Raw genomic sequence first — 26,111 nt, 5'->3', positions numbered from 1 at the left:
TTATGGGGTTCAAAGTCCATCTCCTTCTTAAAGGGACCCTGTCCCTCCTCCTGTATGAAGGAAGGATTTGTGTATATTCCACGATCTATGATTTCAAGTAATGCACGTTCTTTTGCATGGTTTGAGCCTTATATTGTGTTAATTCATGTTTACTTTTATAATAGACCTTTGCATGGGGCGGAAAGGGGAGCAAGGACATTTCACATGAGCCCAAAGTGCCCTTCTCTGAAAAATTGGGGTAAAAAATGATTTATTGGGAGATAAGTATGACAAATATTTTGCAAAAATATCAGACCTTGTCAATCCAATCTTTGCAAATTATCAATATGAATAGAGGCATATATATGAATTTTGTCAGCTTGTTAGGCGTACTATTGAAACCAAAAATGGGTAAGAACAACATAAGTAGATTATAAATATGTAGAATCATAGTATTTCAGGGGTATGTTTCGGATGCATTAGTTTGGATTAAGAAAAGGACAGTTTTCTGTTGTAAATTTGTTGCATTTACATTTTACGTTTTTTAAATTTAAACATGGAAATTTGTTTATTTATTATGGTTGTTACATAGTTGAGGATTAGCTTTATACCAACCAACTCTTCTTCGTGGGACTAATCGTTATTCTTTTACTTTTTAATTTTAACAGCCGCTTAAGTAAAGTTATCTTTGGTTTGTAATTTTACTTATTCTTTTTACTTTTCAATTTTGCTACAATGGTTAAGTAATTTTCTCACGGTGTGAGCAAATCAGAACCACTACCAAGCACGGATACCCGTTGTTTGCTGATGCTCTGAAAACACCACTGGCACCACTCCCAAAAATCCAAAACATTGCTAAGTGTGCATGTTTAGCCTTTTCCTACGACTCTCTCTAGCCCGTTAGTCTTTGATATAGCTTCGACAGCTGTTATCTACAAGTGCTTAGATTCACCCCCTTCTCTTGAGCTTTCTCGTATTTTGCTTCTAATTTTCTAACCAACAAGAAAGGCACGATGAAACACATCTCGGCTCCATTATTTTAAGCCTGGCAAGCCGAGAACAGAGTACTTGAAAAACAGCTTCATCCGATGATGCACTTCGGTCTGGAATGATCTCTCTTAGGAAGTTATTGCTAAAAGTTTTCCTGTTGACTCTTTCAAAAGAATATTCAATAGTCATCTAAAAACCTCGATAAAAGACTAGCGGCAAATCAGATATTTAATTATACCTGGCGCCACGAATTTAGTAATAAAAAAATGTGAGACCTTTGGAAAGGTGGTTATATACACCATTGATTGCAAGTGGTGTTCAGCTAAAAGTAGGCTCTCTGGTTCTTTTTAATTCAAGGTGTTCTTTTAGTTTATTTTAAGTTTAACGTTATTCAAGATAAGTTTTATTTTTTTCCCGCCATTGGCCAAGTGATTTTTGCATAACAGTATTTGTCAAAGTATCTATCATGGCACATATTGAAATATACCCGTGTCTAAAATTACCAGACAGTGTTGCGGAATGACATGGCGTTATTTATAATCCTGTGTCTATAAATCATTAAAACTTATATCATCAGAACCCATAAGATTTTCTGGCTTAAAATTCATTATTTATGTTTCATTTTATTTATTATTTATAATTATTATGTATATAATATATTTATCATTTATGTTTATTATGTATATTTATTATATATCATATATTGGTATATATTATTTATAAAAATAGAGCGTGCTTGTATCAAATGTTTGCTTGATTACAGTTTCCGGTTTTGCTGCACCAAGAGAATATTATCCAATATACCCCTTTAAATTTGATTTAGAAGTTATTTTAATCATTTATTCTATCACTACATAATTTTCCCTTTTTGTTCTTGAATTTTTCCTCATTGAATTTTTCCCAGTGAAATCCCCAAATTGGTGCATTTTGATTTATTCTACAACTTAGCTTTTTTAGTTTGATGCTGATAAGATATGGCTATGAAATATAATTTGTTTGTGGCGAATCTGTGGAAAATGCATATGACAAATCTTCAAAAAAGCAAATTAGCAATTATTGTCAAACCTTAATCTAATTCAATTTATTTTGCTGTTAATTGATATTATACCATATCTTCCTTTATCTGATATTGTTTTATCTAATGAATCTTACTTTTAAATTACATCACACCTTTTATACCTTTGGCTTATATTATTTTCTTTTATCCGATACTGCTTCATTTAATTCATTATGCTTACGCTAACAATATAATTATTGAAGCTAATGGTGGTTTTTATTTTGAAGTAGAATTTATGCCTATGCTTAAGAAGTGACGAACCAAAAACAGAGGAAAAAATTTAAGCCACAAAAAATTATCTTTGTTTTAATTTTGCTCTTATAAATTAGTCTTCCTGGGTAAATATTTCTAATGGGGCTGCTGCAGCTTTTTAAGCTCAGTCTTTAAATTAGCTAAATTAATCAGAACATCCAAAATATATTGCAAAAAAATGCTATAACTAGGCCTGTAATTGAAGCCTAATTACAGATTTAAAAATACTTAAGGATTTTCGCGAGATCTATTATCAGACGTTCAAGGTTCTGAAATCAGATTGCATGGTGAATCCTGAAACATTAAAGTCCTCAATAATTTAATTTTTACTTTCGATGGGATGTTGTATAAGCCATCTACTCGACAGGGCTGGGATTAAAAAAAAGAAAGAAATAATGTGTCAGTGTGCCTAGTGTGTCAGTGAAAAAACTAGACGATTTTTTGTATATGTTTATTCTAGGCACTGTCTAGCATGTCTTCCAGTTTGCCAAAGAAAGACAGAGAACAGCCTGCAAAACAGGAGGATATGGAGATGTCGTCCAACAGCTTCAATCCGTTCATATTTGGGAATGATGTTGATTCTGTTGATATTGCGACACGTGTTGCTATGGTAAGAAATGTACAAAATTCTACGCTCGAGCCGTTATTACTTTAAAGCAAGCTTATCTTTTTATTGTGGTTAGATTTATCGATCTTCTTACCAACTCATTTGTTGGAAAGGACATATGGTTTCTTGCGCTAGATTCTCATACTGGTCTGTAAGTTACATTGTCTGCAGTCTACTTTTTCCTTGATGTTCACTCTGTCGTCAACACTACAATAATGACACTTAATTGCAGTGTTTGTTTCTAATGTTGCTAAGCTCTGACAATCCCATTCATCCTGTTTTTCGGTAGATCTCTATGGTATCAAGAAATTTATCCACCGAGTTGCTCACAAAATATATATCGGTGTGATTAATTGCCCAAAGGTCTTTTTGTTTTCTAGAAAGGATTGCAGCCAAAAAAGACAGCAACTTAAAAAATGTTTTTCAGAAAATTGTACCTGGGCGCAATCTTGGCTCTCGATGTCCCTGCCTACTCCTCCTGGCTTTATGTATTAAGTGAAGTAAATAATAAAGGGAAAGGGTCTAGAGAAAGAGGTCTGTTAGAGAAGATCGATGGTCCATATTATTTGCTTTTAGGATTAAGCGTGTAATGCTATTTAACTTTTGGATATATTTTTGTTTTATATGTAAGGCTCTTTAGAGGTTTGTTTAGATATTTTTTTTTGTAAATGTTTACTTTCGTTCCAAGTGCGTATTACTGCATATCGCAAGATTCTGAAGATCACATATTGTTTCTTGGTCATTATTAGAGAAGCACATCCATTTCTGGTTGACCCTTCTCCTCCATGGGGCAAACTAAAAATGTGTTAGGTGGGCTTGCTTACAGGTAACATTACCTATAGAGCGAAGCGTATTAGTCCATGATCCCCGCGGGCAGCGGGGCGAGGTCTGTATTCTATATTTATTTAATAAACCTTTTTTTTAGTTTTATGACTCTTTGTTGAATAAAATAGAATACAGAACTCGTCTCGCTGCCTGCAGGGCTCATGGACTACTATGCTTCGCTCTATAGGCAATGTTACCTGTAAGCAAGCCCACTTTACGCATTTTTAGTCTCGTTGGAGGGGGATTTTAGAAAGCTAAGAAATGGATGCGCTTCTCTAATAATGACAAAGAAACAATATGCGATCATCAGAATCTTGCTATATGCAGTAATACGCACTTTAGAGCACTTGGAACGAAAGTAAACATTTACCATTTATGTTTAATAAGTTTTATTTTATATCCTACAAATTTAAATTACAAGCTATTCCCTTTTGTGTGCTAAAGGGCCACGGTAAAATCTGATACATTACCTTTTACTTAGCTATATACTACTTACAAATAAATTAAAGATATCAATGCGGTTGACTACCAATGTGAAACACCTTTGTCAGATATTTTTGTTCTTATTTAGTGCATTTGGGACACCAAACCCATCAGACTTTAGAACCTCCAAAGACAAAGTCGTTTGGTCAGAGGAGACCCACTTATTTGTTCTAATTCCATTGGTTTTCGAATAATGCTCTGTTAGTTTTATCTGTAATAAAATACATTATAATAGTTCATAAGCCTTAATTGTTTTTATGGGTAAATTTTGGTGGGTAAATGCTCTGTAAATGTTAATTATATACATTAAAAACCATTTTTACAACCTTCATCCTCCAAAGCTTTTCCTCTTACGTGAGCCTTTCATTTAATAGTTCTGGAGATTAGATTTACTTTAAATAGCTGGAGATAAATTTGAAATTGTAAATAGTGTCCACCTCGAAAACGGCTATAATTTCTGTTTTTTTCAGGTTCGGTTTTTAAATTCGCAGAATCTTCTTGCAAACTTTACTGAACACACGAGAACGCTTCGACTTTATCCAAGACCAGTGGTAGCTTTTCAAATTGATAGCTTTTTACGTTCTAGAGGAAAGCTGGGCCCTTTTTTACAAAAACTGTGTAGGACTCAGGCAAGTAAATTTGCTTTTACCGAAAAATGTTCCCATGTTTATTCCTCTTTGGTTCTTTATTTTATATGCTGGAAAGCTACAGTTGATAAATTTTGAAATGGCGTCCCCCCAAAAAAATTGAAGTGAAATCTAAGAAAATCGGAACACATATACTTTTGGCGTCATTATTGTTCAAACAATGCCTTTAATACAAATTCTCGTTTCCAGCTTAGAGAGCCAAATTTGCTATATATGTTATGTGTTTCATACGTTATATATTATCATATCTTATCAGTGGCGTCATTTAGGAGGCGGTGGGGCTATAGCTCGACCCTAATTCTAGGAAGGACCCCAAATCAGATGTAAAAATTTCTGTTGATTTGATTGGAAGTGTGAAAAAAAGTTTGTAAAAAGTTTTCTCAATTAAAGCAAATCCATTTTTAATAGAGCTGTACTTCACAACAATCTATTGTGAGCTTCATTCCCAAACATTTATTTGTTATAAAGTAATTGACCCAGGATCCGAAAAGTTTGGAAGAATAGGAAGATAAGTCTGCAAACCTAGATTAGGATTTTGGAAGCTACAGTTGCTTTTACCAGTGGTCGTATATGGCTTTGAAACATGGGCGCTCCGAAAAGCGGATGAAGATTTGCTAGATGTTTTCCAGAGAACTCGCCTACGGATTGTTCTGGGTACCCGGCTGACTGACCGTTTTTTTTAACACTAGACTGTGCAAAAAGTTTGGTTCAATCCCACTTTCTAGGGCTATAATGAGATAAAGGCTGAGGTGGCTAGGGCACGCTATGCAGATGAAGGATGACAGATTGCCAAAGATTGTCCTTTTTGGCCAACCGTCAAGGGCTAAAAGGAAAGCAGGTTGTCCGTGATTGGGGTGGGAGCGTGTCATAAAGAAAGATTTAAAGAAAATGGAAGCCTCCTGGGAGGGTGTGATGAGGGAGGCTCTGAATAGATTGGGATGGAGGAGAACCGTGCGTAGCTGTATTGGTCTCAGGCAGCTTGGTGCTGCAGTGAGTTGTTAGTAGTAATAGTAGTAGTATGTCGGTTATGTGATTCTGGAGCAGTGATCCCCTCTATATATACGTATTATGTACTCTATATTTCTTTGAGTCTGTTTTTGAATGTCTTCTGACTCTTTTCTGACTTTTCCCTGTTTCCGGACTTTGTAAATTAAACTCAATTTGGACAACGGTGGAATTTTTGCGTTTCATAGACCCTAGACCGTATGGGATTTTGCAAATTCCTTGCGCTTTTCTTTTTTGCTTCCAGTCAACAAGTTGACTGGAAAATTTTCTTTCATTCAAAATGGATATTTTATGAATTTTGTGTCTTTATGAAAATTGTCTTGAAATTTAGCTTCTTGAATTTTGAAAAGTCAAAGTGTGTGTTTCAGACCAATTATTTTTGTCGATTTTGGGATAGATAAGAAAGGCAAGAAAATTTTTTTATACCAAAGGGTAATTAAAAGAATCAATGAAAATCCTGAAAGACGGTACTTAATCTCACACACCAAAGATCATAAGAAAATGAGAATATGTAAAAGGACAAGATTTGTTAATAAGAGAGTTAAGAGGAAATTGTAACAAGAATCAAAGACCAAATATTCCGACTTAACAAACGAAAGGCCTTATCAACGGGGGAAGGGACTTAGCTTGAACCAACTAACAAAAAAAGGTGAGAAAAATATGAAAAAAGATAACTAGCAATAGCATAACAAGAGTAATATAACAAGAACAACCTGAGCATTGAAAGAAAAACTGAAACCCATCAATTGGTGTCAATTCAAGAGTATTTTCAGTGGGGGGAGGGGTTTACTGTTCAGCATCCAGAAGGAGGTGAATTTTTTATTTTTATTTTTCTTTTAAAATACCAAGCCAGTGTCATGAGCGGCCACTTTTCAGATGGGAAAGCCCATATTAAAGCAATTGCACCGCGTGCAGTTTATATTAACTGCCATGCTCATAAACTCAATCTTGTGTTGGGTGATTCCATTCAGAACTTGAGATGAATGGACTCTTCTTGTCCATTCTTCAAGAGCTCTATTGTTTTATCGTGAATAGCAATGCACACTACCAACTGTTTGTTAATGCTCAGAAAGCCATTGGTATATATGTTCTTCAGCTGGGGAAATCATCTACTACAAGATGGGCATACTGCAATAAATCGGTGAACCAAGTACTGAATAGACACAACCAAATTTTGGCCGTTTCATCAATTGCTAAAAATCTAGTGACGAGGAATCGGCAATTCAGATCCACGGACATGCAACCAGACTTCAGAACACTTGAATTTTTATCTATACTGCATCTAGCGGAAACATTTTTAGTGCCAATAATTCGGTCTGATAAGCTTCTGGAGGTAGACCTAGTTTTCTCTAAAGCTACTTTTCTTACTGCAGGTACGCGAGATAAATTATAGACATACGAACTGACGGTGGTTTTGATGAAATCTTTCATAAAGCAAAAGAATTTTTTATGTAAGTGCAGTCTCACTGAAGACCTTTTGCAAAATTTTCGTGTAAAAGACCAAAGTGTGAACAGCAAGTAGCTTCATTCTTATGTGATTTTGTAACCATTTCGACTTTTGGAAAAAGCAATCTTGCTGAAGTGAAAGAATCAAATAAAGATACTTTCAGAGGGGATCATTTTCTTGTGACAGACAGATTGTGCTCCCAAGTCTGAAAGCTGCTTCATGAATGCTCTTCCACTGTTAGGGTCAATCTCAGCGTTTGACGTTGATTCACCGCACTTTATCAATACTAGCTGACTAGCTAGTGTGGCCCCGTATTACAAAAAAGCTTACATTGACACCACCCTGTTGGCATCGCGAAGTGATCTTGTGAGAAGATAAATCGACTCTTTAGCCAATAAGCCAAAGGATTTCTCTGAACTTCGCGATTGTCTGAAGGTAATGTAATAGCGTATTTTGAAGTTTAAAAATTATGCAATTCTTCATTACTCTGACTATCACATTATTATGAAATATAAACAGCACGATCATTTCTATCTCAACCATTAGACAAAGCCGGACCCGGACGCTGCTCCTCCGGAGTACATATAAACAAAGAGAAACATAAGTGACATTAGACTTTTTCATAGGGAGGCACACGTGTGGCATCGGTACTCACGGCCTGGAGAACAAGAAAAGAAATAAGATGAATCGAGTGTCTAGGGGATAAGAAAGAAGGCACTTTGTTAAAAAGATGAAAAACAAAAAGGAAAATAATTGCTCTGGCTGTAGTAATGAAAAGGTAAAATATTGGTTTGAGAATTGAAAGAAAAAGAAAGAATGAATCTATTAGGATCCTCAAGGTGAAAATAAGTTTTATTGAACAATGTCAGAACTTGATGACGTTTGATTAGGAAGTTTAGCGCTTTATATTAATATTTCAGTTTCATAGTTTTATCAACTCTTTCTCAAAGGGAGATTATGTGGTTGGCATGAATGCAGACTCGCAGCTAAATAAAACTTATTCTTTTTTCACATATGTTTATTGATATTGGTTTGATTTTTATTGTTTGTAGCACTGAAGAGCTCATTAAGGAAACAATCATCAGGAGTTAAGGAGATAATCAATCATTAAGGAGACAAGGGTACAGAAATTAAGAACATTTCAAATTGTAAAATCAAGGCCATTGGTGGATCTAGTGAGGGGACATACCCCCTCCCTCTGGCTCCAAAAATGCCCTGGAAAAAGTAAAGTTTGATTAGCAACTGACAATAAACTTGGTAAATAGAATGGTTAAATAATTTTAAATAATTTTAACACAATTCTGAAATATTCCATGTTTCTCACCAAACTTGCACGTAACGCGAAACTGGAAACATAATAAAAAGATTCGTGAGCTTTAACTAAGTGAGTCATAAATAATGCTTTCTGGTGAGAAGTTTTAAGTCAGTTTCAACATTTTTTTCCAAGAATAGAATATTTTCTTTGTATTTTCATTAAAATGGTTATAGTTTATTTGCTGGTCATAAAGAAAAATGCGCATGAAAATCGCTTAATTTGAGTGTCTTTGGTTAGAACATAGAGAATAAAAAATTTAATACAATAAAACTAAATGCTGAATGCTTATTCTATTGCAGTTTTTCTTGATTTATGATATTGAAATTTGTACCACTAGCCAAAAGGAGTTGTTGTGTCCTTTGCTGACGAAAAGCAATTAATTCTTAAAAAATAAAATACATCGATCGCTTTTCCTTTTCTCGTCTATCTTTTAATTAAGTGAATGACTAGAAAATCTATTTAATTAAGTGAAAATCTATTGACTAGTTTTGTAAAGTATGTGCGGTTAAAAACAAAATTATATGAATAATGAGAAGCTCTGTGATTGTAGGCTAAGTAAAATTTATTTACCGTTAGTTTTTCTTAATTGACTGGTCTGATTTTCTTCTTTAGAGAAAGAAACGAATAATAACTTTTCCTCTTTTTTCTTAGGCAGTTGAGTATTTTTCTGAATGGTCACTGGTACCAACCAACTTGGCGTTCTTACGAGTTCAAACTGGTGTATTCGATCCCTTAATTATTGGCGATAAGCCAAAATGGTATGCTCATAATTTGGAACCAATCTTACTGAACATATGGGATGATAACTGTGTCACTCACAAGACTTTGAAGCAATTCATCTGTGTCGATAGCCAACTAACAGGTATATGCCTCTTCTTGTTCTTTTTTTCACTGGATAATTTAAATATTGACGAACATTCCCTCCAAAAAGCAAGGGGGACCGAGGAAAAATGCAAAGCAGCAACCAGTGCCATCTACTTTAGCCCAAAGTAATCATTATTGAATAATAACAATGTTACATAATTTTTTATACAAACATATATTTAAGAAAATACATTTTCTTTAAAGATATTACAGTTTCTACTATACGTCTAGGAAGAAAAGTATTAACAATCCAATTTTTAGGCCAAATTCAGGCTGGTTATTACTGATTACGGTTTAAAAGTGGCTACGGTTTGCAAATTTAAATAAAAGACAGTTTTATGCAAGAGATTTTTATTAATCACATAAATAATTGTGATAAAACCATACAGTACTTTTCTAAATTGCGTCTATGGACATAATTTGCCTCACTAGTAGTTTTGAATAATTGTCATACTAGTACGGCGCTATCTGATTTTGATTTCGTTTGACTTGGAACCTTTTTTTCCTTTTTTCATGCCCTTGTGTTTCTAGTGCCAGCCTACTCTGGAAAATTGAATTTTGATTAAAATTAGATTTTTTTTTGTTGTTGTTGTTAATATTTTCCTCTTTCTTCTTGGTTTTATTTGTGTTTTGATTTTGGTTTTTTAGCTGAAAAAGAATCCTAGAAATGTCCCAAAATACCTTGTTTTTGCTGTTTGTTTTCATTGTCTTCGATTTCATGCCGTTTTTTAAACTGTTTCTGTATTCTTTATGGAAAGACGGTGCACTCTTAATAGTAATTTGTTCTATTGATTTCGGTATGTAGCTTTATAAGTCTCTTCTTTCTCTTCTAATTGATACTCCTAAAGATAGAAGTCTTGAAAACGATTTAAAAGAATCTTCTTTATGTATTTGTTGAAAAGAAGCAACAATTATTAAGTTTAGAGCTACCTATAAAAGGCCATTATTATGCAAATAAGATAATGTAGCTCCAGAAAAGGACAAAGCACCTTAAAACTGTCTTTACCCAAGAAAAGGTATCGTTTTGTTACAACAAAACGATACCTTTTTTGTAGACTGTAGTGCCAAATTAAGCATCTTCGAAAAATTGAAGCTCTTGTTTCGGATCGCTTAAAAAAAATATTAGGAAGATTTTTACTTTTACTAAAGAGGATGGTTATGGCTGTGAGCCACTTTTCCTCCCCCTCTTTCCAAGAGGGATCTTATTAAACTATGTTTCTTAAAAAGTCGTCTGAGGGGTCTTGGAATCACCTAAGGGGTCTTTGGCACGGTAATTTCAGTTTAAATGCTGTTGTTTTTTAATAGCAATAAGAGAGACCACGCCAAAACCGTATCTTTTTCAGCTATTCCGAGTGGTAAAATGATAAGTTTACTACAAAACGAGAATATTTTATCCTTTTTTTTGGCTTATTTTCACTTTTTATTTTCGTGTCAATATCGCCTCATTTTATGTTAAAGGCGTTGCAAGTTCTTGTCAAAACCTCGGCATCAAATAGTCAAAGTAGCGTTTAGCGTTCTAATTTGTCATTGTTTCAGATGAGAGCGGGTCTGATACTGACGACAGTGACAATTCCGGGTCTCATGGAACAGATATATTGTCGGATGTGCCTTCTTCAGATCTTTCAGCTGGTAAGAACATAAAAGTCAAATTACTGTTGACACTTTAGCCATTTTGACGAATATCCATACGAGCTATCTATGTTGGAAGAATGTTAGTATGTTTTAAAGAGAGACGATGAATAGAATAGCCGTATAATCATTCATGTATAGTCTCTCCACGGGAATTTAAATTGTCTTGCTTTCTGTGTGCAGTTTCATCCAAAGCTGGGCGTCTAGCAACATAAAGTTCTTTGATCAAAGTTGACTGTAATTATTCTTTTTCAATTGTAATGAGCCACTTAGTAAGCTACTTTTGTTCTTTAGCTCTTGCGTAATTTAATAAATCATTTGTTTTGATCTTTTAAACACAAAATTTTTTTTATATCTGTAGGCTAACGCTTAACAAAAATTATATAGAAAATGAATTGAAATAGGTATAAGATGTTTCTCAAGTTTAGATGGCGTTAAGTAAAGAAAAAGCGAAATATACAATAAATGAATATATATTCAGGTCATCCTTAATATAAAGGGACTGCTGATCCCTTTAATACCTTGCTTTCTACGCTAAAACTTGTTTTCTTTGTATCAACGCTACAAGAATAAAGGCTAATTTTGGTGTATTTGTCTTGCACAATAAAATAAAGCCTTTTAAATACGACCGTAAACACCCTAAACAAAATTTGTGCTTCCATCACAATGTTTTTATATTGAAAAGCCACTATTTTCTGGCGATGGGAGCTATGTCACCTCTGTACCCATCTTGACTGCTTAGTCCAAAGCTATTTCTCCAAATTTAGATAGCTTAATGACTAACTCCATCTAGGTATTGATCTGAAGGACCTCTTGTCAAAAGTTTGAAAGTTTGGACTTAAAATGTACTTGGTTCTAGGCTTAAATAGTGTCGTAAAATGCACTTGTGAGACAGCTAGGGTATATAGATACCTATCTGTTAGTCCTAGATTGATTTTTAGTATTTTAGTTTTCTGTTCTTTTCTAAACAATTTGAAGTCTCTCATAGCTAGTTCTTCCCCTCAGATCATTGAACTTTGTGAATCCTTTCTTTACAAAGGCAATGATGTGCTCTTAGATATTTTTGGATGTAATTTGGAGTTTGTAAATAGATTGGAGAGTAAAAAAGGTGACTTAGCATTTATATTACTTATTACCTGGATTATACTATGTGCAGGGATCTGTGTTAATATTCGCATGGAATTTTTGAGTTTTTTTTTGAAATTTTGATTGACAACAAGGAAACTATCATCGGGGAAATATACTGCCCACCAAGTGGGTCGATTTCTTCTTTCCTAGGAGTTTTTGACAAGGTTATGCCTGAAATATGCAGAAGTAATAATGAAACTATCCTTTTAGGAGATTTCAATATTGACCTGTTAAAAACTTCATCTAGAACTCCTTATGACTTTTTATCCTCTGCTTAATCCTGCTCATATCTGCTTTATCCCTGGCCCCTTGGATGAATTAAGTTCTTCTTGAGGGTACACAAGGAAAGACTTGTTTGCGGAAGGCATTCATGTCCTTAAATCTCATCATCATCTTGAAAAGTATAAAAAATATATAAATTTATTGAACTCCTTAATTCGTAAACCTAAGTGTATTTGTTACTCCCAGATGATCTTCAAATTTTGTAAGAATTTTAGAAAAAACTGGCAACTTATAAGCACAGTTCTTTATCCTAACTCCAAGAGAAAGAGCTTGCCAAATAAATTAATTTCTAAGGGGACAGTAATGACTAATAGTAATGGATGAATTCTGCTCCTACTTTGCATCCATAAGAAAATCAATATCTGAAGATATTTTGATTAGTGCTTCTTCTACCTGTGACTTTAAAAATTAGCTTGGTCCTTCTTGTCAAAATTGATGGCGTTGGATCCTGTTTCCGAGTTTGAAGTCCAGGGAATCGTTTTTGAGCTAATAGGATCTTTTTCTTGTGGACCTGACTGAATTCCTGTCAAGGCTTTAAAGTTTATATTATCCTCAATTCTATCTCGTCTCACCATTCTTTTGAACTTATCGTTTTGAATTTAACTTTTCCTAGTGCCCCTAAAATCTGCAAGATTAGTTTTTCTCTTAAACACTCAACAGAACATGGTTGCATGGCCTTGCTGAAGTTCATTCACAAGTTATTTGATGAGGGTAGAATTATAGCTGCAATACTCCTTTATGTCAGAAAAGAGTTTGATGGCATATCACATACTATCCCACTCTCCAAGATGGTACACATAGGGATATGGGGAAACAGTTAGTATTTGTTTGAAACTTACTTATCTGAGAGGTCGATCAATATTAACCCTAAGCTTCAACATTAATTCTGTGTTTATTTAGGTGCCCTTCAAGGGCCCATCCTAGAGCCTGTTTTATTATTTATACTCACCAATGATCTTTTCATTGCTTTATCCGATCAAACTAAATGAAGCTGCTGTAGTATTTGTGATCACAATTTTGTTCCACCTAGTGAGCCAACTGAAGACCCAGTGCTATTTGAATTTGCAGATGATAGTACTCTTGGGTGTCCAGAATTAAGGATTCTTCTCATATCATGAAAATGCTCTCTGTCCTAGAAAGAACCCTGGCTTGGTTCGATGCGAATCTCCGTGCCCTAAATCTACCTAAATCTATTCTACTTTTTTTCCAGATCAGGTACTTCTTGTCCTTTGGTTCTAAATATTTCTACCACTTATGGTGATATAACTCGTCCCCCTGTTAGACATGTTCGATTCCTGGGTATTTTACTGGACGAAAATCTTTCTTTTAAACATCACTGTGCTCTTGTAGAACTTAAGCTCTCTTGAAACCTAGGAGATCTTCGGAAGCTTCGTCATTATTTCCCTGGTTCAATAATAAAGATCCTCTTTCACTCTCTCATTCAACCTTATATGTACTACTGTCCAAAAGTATGGCTATCAACATTTTTTTCTTTTACCATCTCTGTTTTTGAAATATAACAGAGCAGTTAAATTAGTATCTGAGATGACAGGCCAGCTCAGCATTAATTTATTGGATGGCCAATCCACATACATCTTTCTTTCTTTTTGTTGTATTTTTTTAATGTTTTCATGGACTCCTCCCTAACTTTCTCAAACAATTATATCTTTTAAATTCTGGACTACGAAAGAATCTTGAGTTTTTTCTTCTATCGGAAAAGGCATGGATATTTTCATTCACAGAACCAAAATCATGAGATCAGATATTAATCCAATTTTATGTTGTGCCTCCATATGGAATTCTCTACCAGTTAAGATTCAGCTTTGTCATTTTTATGGAAAACTATAAAAAGAGCTAACAAACAACCTATTATACCTAGAGAGTTAGATCTTTCCTCCTTTATCTCTTTTCCCCTCTATCTTTTCCTTTCAATTTGTTTTTGATTGGTCTGGTATTTTTTGTTGTTGTTGTTTTTTTTCCTTTTTGTTATTGCCCTTCCGTTTGATTTTAGTGCTATTATTTAATGGATTGTTTACTCTTCCTCTCTGACAGGCCAAAGAGCCTTTGTGGGGCTCTAAAGTTTTGTATTTTATTTCTCTGTTTCCTTTTAATAAGTTGATTGACTGATTTATTGATTGATAGTTAAACTTACTTATAGTCTTTTTGCCCATGCTGGCTAGTGCATAAGGTGGCAACAATGCCTATTCCATCATAACCTCTGAAGAGCTTGCTGCCACAAATCTTCCAAAGACTTTCCCACCAGTGTAGCTTCCTTCTCTAGGCATCGACCAAGCGTCGCTTTCTGCTGTCTACACCTTCTATTGCTGTTAATGGGCCTGGAACGTGGCATCGTGGAGAATTCTGTCATCGCCCATATGATCCAAATGCAGCTGTCTACACTTAGGATCTTCTGGATTATCTAGGGTTGCTTTGGTCTTTCACGTATGGAGACGTTTTTAGTTTAGTTAGACCAGTGGATTCATTTCTCAATCTGTTTTGTCAGTACCGACTTCCCCTCCGTACATTAGTACACAGATTGTCTGAGCTTCAAGTATATGTCCCGGAGTTATATTTACGTTATTGCACAATACTTTGGTCTCTTGAGCACTGATTGACAATCCCCCTCGTCCCGCTATTTTTGGGAGATCTGTGATGTTCCGCTATAAGTTTTCTCTTCGATGGAAAAAGAGCAGTATGTCATCAGCAAAACTACCATCAATGATAGTGCAGCGCTCATTTAACTGGATTTTTCCGATAAAGTGACACGAGCGAACCATATAATCAATGAGAATTGTAAAGAGCACAAAATAGAGGATACAGCCTTGTCATACATCGGAATGAATCTGGAACCATTGTATCAGGTCTTCACCGTCGGTTTTCACAGCGTCCAGCTGATCATTATATAAAACGACGAAAATTCTAGTAATTTTGAGCGGGAGCCTATAATGTCATCCGATTTTCCATGTTATGTTAATTACTATGTTTTTAGTTATGCTACTATAGATTTACTTACTTTTTAAGCTAGGATTAGTCTTCAAAATTGTATTTGCATTTGATATTTTAAAATGCTGGAATCTGCAGAATGGATATTACTTGTCATTTTTTTAAGTTATTTGTTTCTGTAAATGAAATGAAAGAATGATCGTTGACATTTGAAATAAGGAGACCTGTATATGAGGGGAAGAGGAATACTGCCCAATTAAACATTATTTAGAAATTATAGATTTATTTAAATATCTCAAATGTCTCATTGAATATTTTGAAAGTGAATAACTCCTTTGAACAAATTAAATAAAAAAAAAAATTTTTTTTAGCTGAAAGTAAGGAGCGACATTAAAACTTAAAACGAACAGAAATTACTCCGTATATGAAATGGGTTGTCTCCTCCACAATCCCTCGCTCTTTACGCTAAAGTTTCACTCTTTGCCACAATTCTACTTTTTAAAACAATTAATAGCTTTAGCGTAAAGATCGAGGGATTGTGGAGGAGACAACGCATTTAATATACGGAGTAATTTCTGTTCGTTTTAAGTTTTAATGTCGCTCCTTACTTTCAGCTAAAAAAATTATTTTTTTTTATTTAATTTCTGAACGTTTTTGAATTAATGCATGTTTGGTTTTGGCTCTCCGCACATAAATTATTAAAATGAAATTTGTATACTAATTATTTTTTTGGCTAAATGGCTTTCTCTTAGTTTTGATCAGACGATTTTGAGAAATAAGAGGTGGAGAAGGAGGCCTAGTTGCCCTCCAATTTTTCGGTTGCTTAAAAAGGCAACTAGAACTTTTAATTTTTAACGAACGTTTTTATTAGTAAAAAATATACGTAACTTATAAATTAGCAACTTACATAACAAACTTTCATAATCTTATATTTTTATTATGTATACAAGGGGGTTTGTATCCTCGTTAATGCCTCGCTCTTTACACTAAATCTTAAGTTTTGTCCCAATTCTTTAAGAATGACCCCTGAATCAGAAAGGCCGTAGAATAAATAGTTGAAATTACTTAAAAAATACTTTAGCATAAAGAGCGAGGTATTTATCTCCTCCTAAATACCTCGCTCTTTATGCTAAAGTATTTTTAGAACCCCTCATATGTGTAATAATCTCTGTTCGTTTTAAGTTTCAATGCTACTCCTTCCTTTCATTTGAAAAAACGTTTTCGTGTTTATTTTCATTGTTTTCTTATAGTAATGCTAGAAAATCATGCGCCCTTTTCCTTGAATTTTTCTTCCCCCATGACAGATTCCTCCAAGGAAAGATCCTCCAACATAGCCCCCTCCCCTCAGCCCCACCCCCCAAACAAAATAAAATCTCCCTGAAAACGTCTATATACTTCCCAATAACCATTACCATATGTAAACACTGGTCAAAGTTTGTAACTTGCAGCCCCTCCCCCAGGGATTGTGGGGGAGTGAATCATCCCCAAATACATAGTTATTATGGTTTTCGACTATGGTGAACAAAATGGCTATCTCAAAATTTTGATCCGTTGACTTTGGGAAAAAAATGAGCGTGGGAGGGGGCCTAGATGCCCTCCAATTTTTTTGGTCACTTAAAAAGGGCACTAGAACTTTTCATTTCCGTTAGAATGAGCCCTCTTGCGACATTCTAGGACCACTTAGTCGATACGATGACCCCTGGGGAAAAGAAAAACAAACAAAAAAAGCAAACAATAAACACGCACCCGTGATTTGTCTTCTGGCAAAAAATACAAAATTCCACATTTTTGTAGATAGGAGCTTGAAACTTCTACAGTAAGGTTCTCTGATACGCTGAATCTGATGGTGTGATTTTCGTTAAGATTCTATGACTTTTAGGGGGTGTTTCCCCCTATTTTCTTAAATAAGGCAAATTTTCTCAGGCTCGTAACTTTTGATGGGTAAGACTAAACTTGATGAAACTTATATATTTAAAATCAGCATTAAAATGCAATTCTTTTGATGTAGCTATTGATATCAAAATTCAATTTTTTAGAGTTTTGGTTACTATTGAGCCGGGTCGCTCCTTACTACAGTTCGTTACCACGAACTGTTTGATATCGAAGACCAGTCACAAGAAATATGTTTCTGATTTAGACAATGATACAACAATTGTTTTGCAAAAAGAGTTCATAGATAAACAAAATTAATTTTCAATGGCTAATGTTTTTTTCATATTCTAATAAAAATCTCTATCATAGGAAATATTGAGCCTCAAAATTCTATAGAAATATACACAATCGAAGTATGCCTCTTTAAACAATGTATCTCGATTCAGCATGTTCATAGTACAATTACAGCTTCTTATATGATTCATGACTTCGAAAGCCGTTATATACCAACTTTTATAGCAATGAAAAACCATTTTAATCGAAGCTGTTGAGATAGCACAGGTCTTGGAATTAGCAAATAGTTGAATAATTTGTTCTTACTTTCCAGGAGATGAAGACATAGATCTCAATTCCTTTTACAATCCACCAAGAAGGCTACAGCTTCCAGGTGGGTTAGAAATGGATCCTGAATCGAATCAAAGGTAATGGTGGTTCTTTGTCTAAAGCAAATGTGATGTGCATGTGTAGCTAGGTGCCACGTAGATGCATATAAAAGTTTAGCCAGACATGTGTATAAGTCCTGCTTTTGAGTGCAGATAAACGTTGTAGTTTTTAAAAAGCGGTAGTTAATATTTGTTTTACTTAAACATATAAAACCCACCCCTGAGTCTAATAAGGGTTCATTTGCAACTAGTTTCTGGTTCTAAGAATATTTAAAAGCCTCTAGAAGAAAAATGGAGCTTTTTTCGTAAAAATTTTACAAAAAAAAATCTTGCTTATAAAAGGAACTGTTTTTGTAACAAAAATAAATAATAATAATTCAGCCTTTACTAAAGCGACAATAGAACCTTTCCTCTAATGTAAGAAAATATACACTTGTTTGTTTTTTAAATTTTGTTGTTGTGCTTATATTAGATCTTATATTGTATATTATATATAATAAGAATATATGTTATTTAACACATATCTATTATAAGTTCTTATATTTATGTTTATATAATAGATTTATGTTATTATGAAAAGAGAAATCACCAATGCAACAGCACAAACACATAAAAAAAAAGAGACAGAAGGAGAAAAGGAAGAATGTTTTACTAAATTAGTGATTAATATAGACCAGCACTTGAATGAGGCTTTAACCCTACTCATCCATACAATCACATAGGTCAAACAGCATAGCCATACACAATCAACCATAAACAATAATTCATGGACAGGCAGTCATGTCGTCAATAAGTATATATTTTTTTTTCACTTTTCTGTAAAATTCGTGCTGTGTAATAGTACTCCTTTTGAGTTACTGCTTAGAAAGTAATGACAAAAAGCTATTAAGGTAAGGTAAGGATACGGCACTAGACCCTTAAAGTCCAAACGGTGGCGCTGATCTCCGTTCCAAGGCCCTTTGGCCAGGAAATACAATGAGAGGGCTGGAGACCAGCCATCCTGTGCTTTCGTACTCCTTCCTGCTTAGTTTTGGTTAGAATAGGTTAAATATGGTTATAGATATCAGAAATGGGGGAAAAACATAAGCTAGCCTAACCAAACCTACCCAAAGGAAAAAAAATTTTTGGGTATCTTTAAATAACCTTTGAAGTATTTGATAAAAACGCCAGAAAATTTTTGATGGTTTGTATCATGGTGCGTTTGGTCCTTGTGCTAAGTATGTTTTATCCAAAGTCTCATTATTTGTGTAATGTCTGTAGCTCAACTCTTAATTTTGTCCTTTTTTTAAGTGGGGATGAGAGCATTTCATCGTCATCGTCGCAAAGCTCAATTGGAAATGATGTTGAATCAAAGCCAGAAGAGGCTCTGCCTCTAGAGGTTTGTTCTATTTGCTTTTCATTCTTGCTCATGAAAGCTGGAGTTATTTTTCGATCTATCGTATCTCTCTATCTCTCTATCTCTCTAAACAAAAAACTCGTTTTAACGGAGCTTTTCTTAGATCTAAGGTCGGTTTTTTTTTTAGATCTATTGAATTTTAACGCATTTTAACGCTTAGAAAACGTTATCAATGCTGATAGTAACTGAGAATAATTGACAATTTTTGGCGTTAGAAAAAAATTATTAACCAATTGTAAGGTCAGCTTTTTTTTTTTTTAGTTTTTGGAAATATATAAAATTAGTACAGGGAATTATACTCTGCATATCATGAACTTTGCTTTCTTCCATGAAGTATCATAGCGATAATTCCGGAAGAAACCTTCACCATTAAGCTTTGGTAGTTAGACTTATCCCGCGTAAAAAATAACTGACTGCTAATGCCACATTGTACCTTCAATTCCATTATGTCATTGATATTGAATTAAGTTCTTATTACTTCAGATTTTTGAAGCAGCTATAGAATTCGTGGACTTTGCTATTATATCTTAAAAACCATGTTTCTGGCATAACCCCAATCGCTCAATATTAGCTTTATACATTTTCTCTGTGTAAGCTAAAAAGGATATTTTTTTTCCATAGGAGCTAACCGACCGCTGGACAAGAATCCAGTGAATTTTAGACATAACTCACTGTTCGTCTATTAGCGGTTTTACAGTTATTTTGCCAATATTGAAATATAAAGATATTTAGCTAGTTAGAATAGCTCTGCTCTGAAAAATGAACCTATGCAAAGTTTTAAAATTGATATAATTAATTCTAAAAGAATGTATAATATATAAAAGAGTATACAAAAGAACAAGAAAACTCCAGTTTAGTCCTGAATATGCTTTACTTTGTGCTAGAGCTTGATGTCCAGAAACTCGGCTTTGAACCTTGATGGCCTGTCATTAGACCTGATTTTTGCTACAAGAGTCATCCTACAGGTATATGGAATCGTAAAGTTTAAAAAAGTATTTAGGACCGGGTATTTGGATTACCTGGACTGGGTATATCGAGTATTTTAATGTGTAAGTTTATGGCACTAATAACAATTGTCCCTGCAAGCTTGACCAGCATTGTTTTTTATTTATTTTATAATTATTATTATTATTATTTACATAAAGCAGGCATCGTACGATGGCGACCTATGGTTGCACCTTGCTATAGAAGATTCGGTTTAAATTTGACAAGCGTCCCAGCCAACTTGAGCAAAATTTTCAAAAATTATGCAGGGTACTGTTTCCTAAATTCCTAGATGGCAGGTAATGTGTTCCCATCTTATTTCATGCATAATTTTATTTAGTAGGGCCTTTAGCTAAGGCAACGCTGTTTTAAAAATACCCCCTTGCATTATCTATGACTAGCTGCATTAACACTTGCTACTCTTTTATAGAATACCGTTGCTCCGCCGTCTCCGCGTTCAAAAATTCTGGAAAAAGCGGGTAGTTTTTTCGGCCGGTCTGACAGCACTGCATCAATTAAAGAGTCAAATAACGAATCTCGGACACGCCATGAAAGCATCTCATCTACCCACAGAGTTAGTCAATCTTCACTCTTTGAGCAATTGGCCAATCAAGCCAAGGAGCTTGTAAAAGATTCTGGACAAGACAAAATATTGGCTCAGGTAAGATATATATAATTCATTATAGGCTGTCAAGCAAACGAAAATTATCTTATGTTGATTAAGAATATTTTATCATCAATAAAAAGCTAACGAAAATAATAAATTTGCTTAGTGTTCATTCGCGAGAATAAACTTGAAAGTTTATGTCAAAGAAACTAAGTTGCCTCAATAAGAAATTAATTCAAAAAACTTTTGAAAATGAATAATCTTCCAACCTTAAAACTACAACAAATCACCATCAATAAATAAATGGAACCCAAAACAAACAGAAATTAAAGTAAATAACCGAGTCAAACTCAAAAGAAGCAGAAATTAACATGAGTAGGGTTGACAACCCTCATGCCTTATCAATATCAGAACATAATTTGCACTTTACTGAAAAAATAAAATGAACATGGATTGTCAGTTTAATACGGATATACTGATATTTATTCTTTAAAGGCTTAATAATTGTTTATTTATTCAAGTCAAAGAAATGAAAACATTTAAAATGTATTTGGTTTTAAGCAGAACGCAAATTCTGTTTGCTCTTGAGAAGGCATAGGGGTTGTCAGCCCCTCTCGCTATCACGCTGCCTATGATAAATAAAAAGAAAGATGTGAAATTATTTAACGAGAAAATTGATTGAATAAATAGCTTAAACTTGCCAAGACAATAAAACATTACCTAGGTAGAATTATTAGTAAGATGGAAAAAGTACTGTAGATAAAGAATTGAAAGTTTCTCAAGTTAAAAAAAGTTTGAATCGATAAGGAGATAAGATTTAGAAGGACAATTACGATATAAGCAGCCATGGTAATTACAGCCCTCTGACAAAAGAAAAAAAAACGGTTGAACAAGGTGTCAAAGATCGTAGATCTTTTCCAAGAGAATTTGTCTTGGGAGAGTCTTATGTAAACATATGAGCAATTGTATATCAGAAATAAGCTCTAAGGAAATGTGGTTTGATTCTACTATCTTGGCTTGTTATGAAAGAAAGGTTGAGACGGTTAAAACTATCAACTTGTTGAGAAAACCTGAGTTTAAAAAATAGAAACTTATAAAAATCATGTCGCAAAATCTGAAAATACTGAGGTGAGAAAATACTGATTTACCTATAAATTCAGGTTTTGTACCACCGATACTTTTTTGTTCACAGTTTGGAATATTTTGAAGCACAACTTGTTTGAAAAAACCTTGAAGCTCAATAAAACTATTTAGAGCCAAAAAGTGTTATTATCGATGCTACAAATTAAACGTGTTTACAATTTACCAAGTGAAGCAAATTTTTACAAAATATTCTGGTATTTTTAGCACACAATAATAAAAAAAATCCCTCCACCTCCTGCCCTACGTTGAGTTACTGTCTTATTAATCACCCTTTCTCTACATCTGTTGCGTAGTGAGGGAAAATTCTTATTTTCAAAAACTAGTAAAGTTCAACAGATCTTATTTTCAACAGATCTTAAGTCTTAACAGAACTTATTTTCATTCAACAGATCCACAGATCTTAATTTGCTCCGAAGTGCAAATTAAGGTAATTAATTAAGGTAATTAAGATTTTTCCAAATTTATGATAGCTAGTTCAGTATAAAGAACAGAGCTCCCAATGTTGATCAAAGAAGCTGATTTACCCGAAGGAAAATATTGCTATTTTTTGGGCTAATAGATGCTCTGATTTAAAAAATTAATTTAATCTATTGATTGATCTGTTTATTGATTAATTTTTACTAAGCAACCGATAAGAACGACAAAAGAAAAACACAGAAATCCAACAAACAAAAAAATATGCTCAGTAAACCATCTGTAATGCTTTGTAATTTTTCTTTATTTTCTCTTAATAAACAGATTGATTGATTGATTGAAAACAAGAAAGTATTCCCTGATTAAAAAGCAAATAACAAGGTTAAATGTCAAGGTTAGTTCAGACACATATTCTGGTGATAAAGTTAGTCTGATAACAACGGCTTGGCCTTGAAAAACATTTTGACTGTTTTGCTGTGTTTTTAAGTCAAAAATTGTCTAACTGGCTGTTTCTTACCTTTTTTTAACATGCAAGTAAATCTTTCCCTATTGTTTATCATTTGGTTTAATTAAGCATGTCATTGTGATTTTAAATGTTCCATTATTAAAGCTTAAGCCTTTACCACTTTTATCGCCACTTTGCTACCTGAAAGACCATTTTAATAGTGTGTCTGAACGTTCCAAAAGTTTAAAGACTCCTTACTAATAACTTTGTTGATTTAAATTTTTGTAAAATTAAACGTTTCCTAAGATTATAAATTTGCCTTGTCTAAAAGCTCTGGTATGTCAGTAGATGTACTTAAAAACTATTTACCTTCAACCTATAGCAATCATCCAGATGATCAATTAATGAAATAGGGGGAGAGATTTTCAAACAGAGGGTAAAACAGGTGCACCATCCAGAAAAACTATTATATCTCGTATCCTTCCCCAAGGTGGAGTGGATACTGGTCCCTACTTATTGGAAATAAACCAACCCGCCTGAGGCCAACACAGCTACGCACGTTCCTCCTCCATCCCAATCCATTCATAGACTCCCTCTTTACACCGCCCCAGGAAGTTCCCGTTTCCTTTTCATCTTTCTTTATGACATCCTCCCACCCCAGACGAGGACGACCCACTTTCCGTTTAGCCCTAGACGGTCTGTCGAAAAGTACAATCTTCGGCAATCTGTTATCCTTTATCCACAGAAAGTACTCTAGCCATCTCTACCTTTTACCCTACAAAGCGGGACTGAACCATATTTTTCGTACAGCCTACTGTTTGAAATACGGTCAGTCAGCCGGGTACCCAGAAGAATCCGTAGGCAATTTCCCCGAAAAACATTTAGTAAATCTTCATTCGCTTTTCGGAGCACCCATGCTTCAGAGCCATATTTCACAACTGTCATCGCTGCATCTTCCAATATTCTAATTTTGGTTTGGAGACTTATTTTCCTATTCCTCCAAACTTTTTTTTACGGTAAAGAGACACCCTGAGCCATGGCTATTTTACTTTTTACATCTTTGCTGCTCCCACCATCTTTACTAATAATACTACCAAGGTAAGTGAAGCGCCCACCTGAACAATCTTTTCGTTACCCAACGTCACCTTTTCATCTTCACCTATCCCTAGCCTTAGTGGACTTAGTCTTCTTAACATCAATTTTCAAACCTATTCTAGCATCCTGAACTCGCGAAACCTCTAAAGTTCATTCATTTTGCTCACACTCTCATCTAGGATGAGAGTGTGAGCATAATCTAAGTCCAGGAGAATTTGTCCTCCCCATTTGATTCTGTGGTCTCTCATTGCCTTTCCTGTGCTGTTTAAGACAAAGTCTATCAAAATGATCCATATAACGGGGGATAGAGCACAATCCTGATTAGCTCCTGATCATAGACAGTGCAATAGCGCTGCCTAAGTAAAGAGCGTTGTGGGCACAATGTATTATTATTATTATTTCTTTTTTGTTTAGACCAGGGCACTTTGTATCTGAGGAGCTGTCGTAGAAACTTGGAAGAGGGTTCATTCGATTGGAAATTGAAAGGGCTAGTGCCCTTTTTACCAGTCAAAAGTCATTGGAGGGAAAGTAACCCCCCTTCCACACCTACCATTTCCCCAAACACATCCGATCAAAATTTTGATGGCCATTTTTTTTTCAATGTTATTGAAAGGACCGGAAATTATGTCTTTGAAGATGACAACCCCCCACCAGCCCTTAGGGTAAGGAAAGTTATGCCCTGAGGGCATGTAAGGTTATTTATATAAAGGTGATAGTCTCAACTTTGGAGGGGGCTCGTTGGAATGGTAATGAAAAGTTCTAGCGCCATTTTTAAGATTCAGAGTGTTTGGAGGGTGGATAAATCCCTCCCCTCTAAACCTCGTTTTTTCCCATAATATATCTGATAGAAATTTTTAGATGGCCAGATTGTACAAACTTCGAAAAAGGCTCATTCGATTAGAAATTGAAAGGGCTAGTACTCTTTTTACTAGTAAAAAGTAATTGAAGGGCAACAAGCCCCCCTTCTCACCCATCAGTCCCCAAAACACATCTGATCAAAATTTTGAGACATACATTTTTTCAGTGTAGTTAAAAAGTCTGAAAATTATGTCTGACAACCCCCACACCTTCTCAAAACCAGACCCTTATTTGCACTTTACTGAAAAAGAAATAGCTGTAGATGGTCAGTTTATTATGCATATACTGATATATATTCCTTAAAATTTTAATGATTTTTAACTTATTAAAGCTAAAAAGTTAAAATATTTTAAATATATTTTGTTTATTTAAATCATACAATAAATAACCAAGTCAAACTCAAAACGAGCAAAAATTAACACGATTAGGGATGACAACCCCCCGGTCTTCTCAAGACCAGAACACAATTTGCAATTTACTGAAAACAAAATATACTTAAAATGTTTTCGCTTTGTTTTTAATTGTTTAAAATGTTTCTACTAGATGTATCAAGGGGAAAGCCCTCCCCCTTGCACTCCAACTACGACGCGAGTGTCTGGTGCCCTTTTTAAGAATAACAACAAAATGGAAGCAAACAGCCCTTCTCTTAAGCCGATTCATTTTCCAAGCGCATCCAGTCAAAATTTTGAGACAGCCATTTTGTTCAGCATAGTAGAACGGTCCAGCAGCTATGTATTTTGGGATATTAGGCATGTCAACCCCCCAAAATTATGCAACTGGCCCATTATATTTTAAAAGTAAATGTTGCTTTAAAAAAGAAAGCAAAAGGCATTGTTTTCAATGGCTGCCAATAAGACACCTCAGCAATATATTGAGAACGATTGGGGGTATTAAGTTGAAATTACTACTTCTGGTCTTACAATTTAAATAAATAAAAAGAGTTTTTGTTTTAATTGTAATTAAGTTTTATTTTTTAGGTCAACTTCAGAAGCTATAAAATTAAATTTTAAAAATACTGTTTGTCAGGATTAAAAATTGTTAAAAAAAAAAATTCTCCAACACACAAATAGCAATCTAAACTATGGATTCTTATACAAGAAAAATGAAAAGATATACAACATTTTTTTTCCATGAAAAAGACTATGTCAATAAAAACGAACAGATATTAATTAGCAAAACTTT

At 34.3% G+C, this 26,111-nt stretch overlaps 1 protein-coding gene across 4 annotated transcripts in view; it reads left to right on the top strand.

The window, feature by feature from the left end:
- Positions 1–26,111, top strand: part of LOC136038136 (MAP kinase-activating death domain protein-like) — a 219,319-nt gene that overhangs the window by 107,337 nt on the left and 85,871 nt on the right. For all 4 annotated transcript variants that reach the window (XM_065721193.1, XM_065721174.1, XM_065721183.1 and 1 more), the window contains 7 exons: positions 2,739–2,888; positions 4,664–4,826; positions 9,263–9,469; positions 11,008–11,100; positions 17,933–18,026; positions 19,278–19,365; positions 20,798–21,028. In XM_065721193.1, the coding sequence (XP_065577265.1) occupies positions 2,739–2,888; positions 4,664–4,826; positions 9,263–9,469; positions 11,008–11,100; positions 17,933–18,026; positions 19,278–19,365; positions 20,798–21,028 (1,026 nt within the window). The remainder of the gene's footprint in view (positions 1–2,738; positions 2,889–4,663; positions 4,827–9,262; positions 9,470–11,007; positions 11,101–17,932; positions 18,027–19,277; positions 19,366–20,797; positions 21,029–26,111) is intronic.

Source organism: Artemia franciscana, chromosome 2 (assembly GCF_032884065.1).
Source record: "Artemia franciscana chromosome 2, ASM3288406v1, whole genome shotgun sequence".
In the NCBI taxonomy this organism is placed as follows: Eukaryota; Metazoa; Arthropoda; class Branchiopoda; order Anostraca; family Artemiidae; genus Artemia; species Artemia franciscana.
The sequence above is the reverse complement of the archived record's forward strand: the minus strand, read 5'-3'. Positions and strand labels throughout refer to the sequence as shown.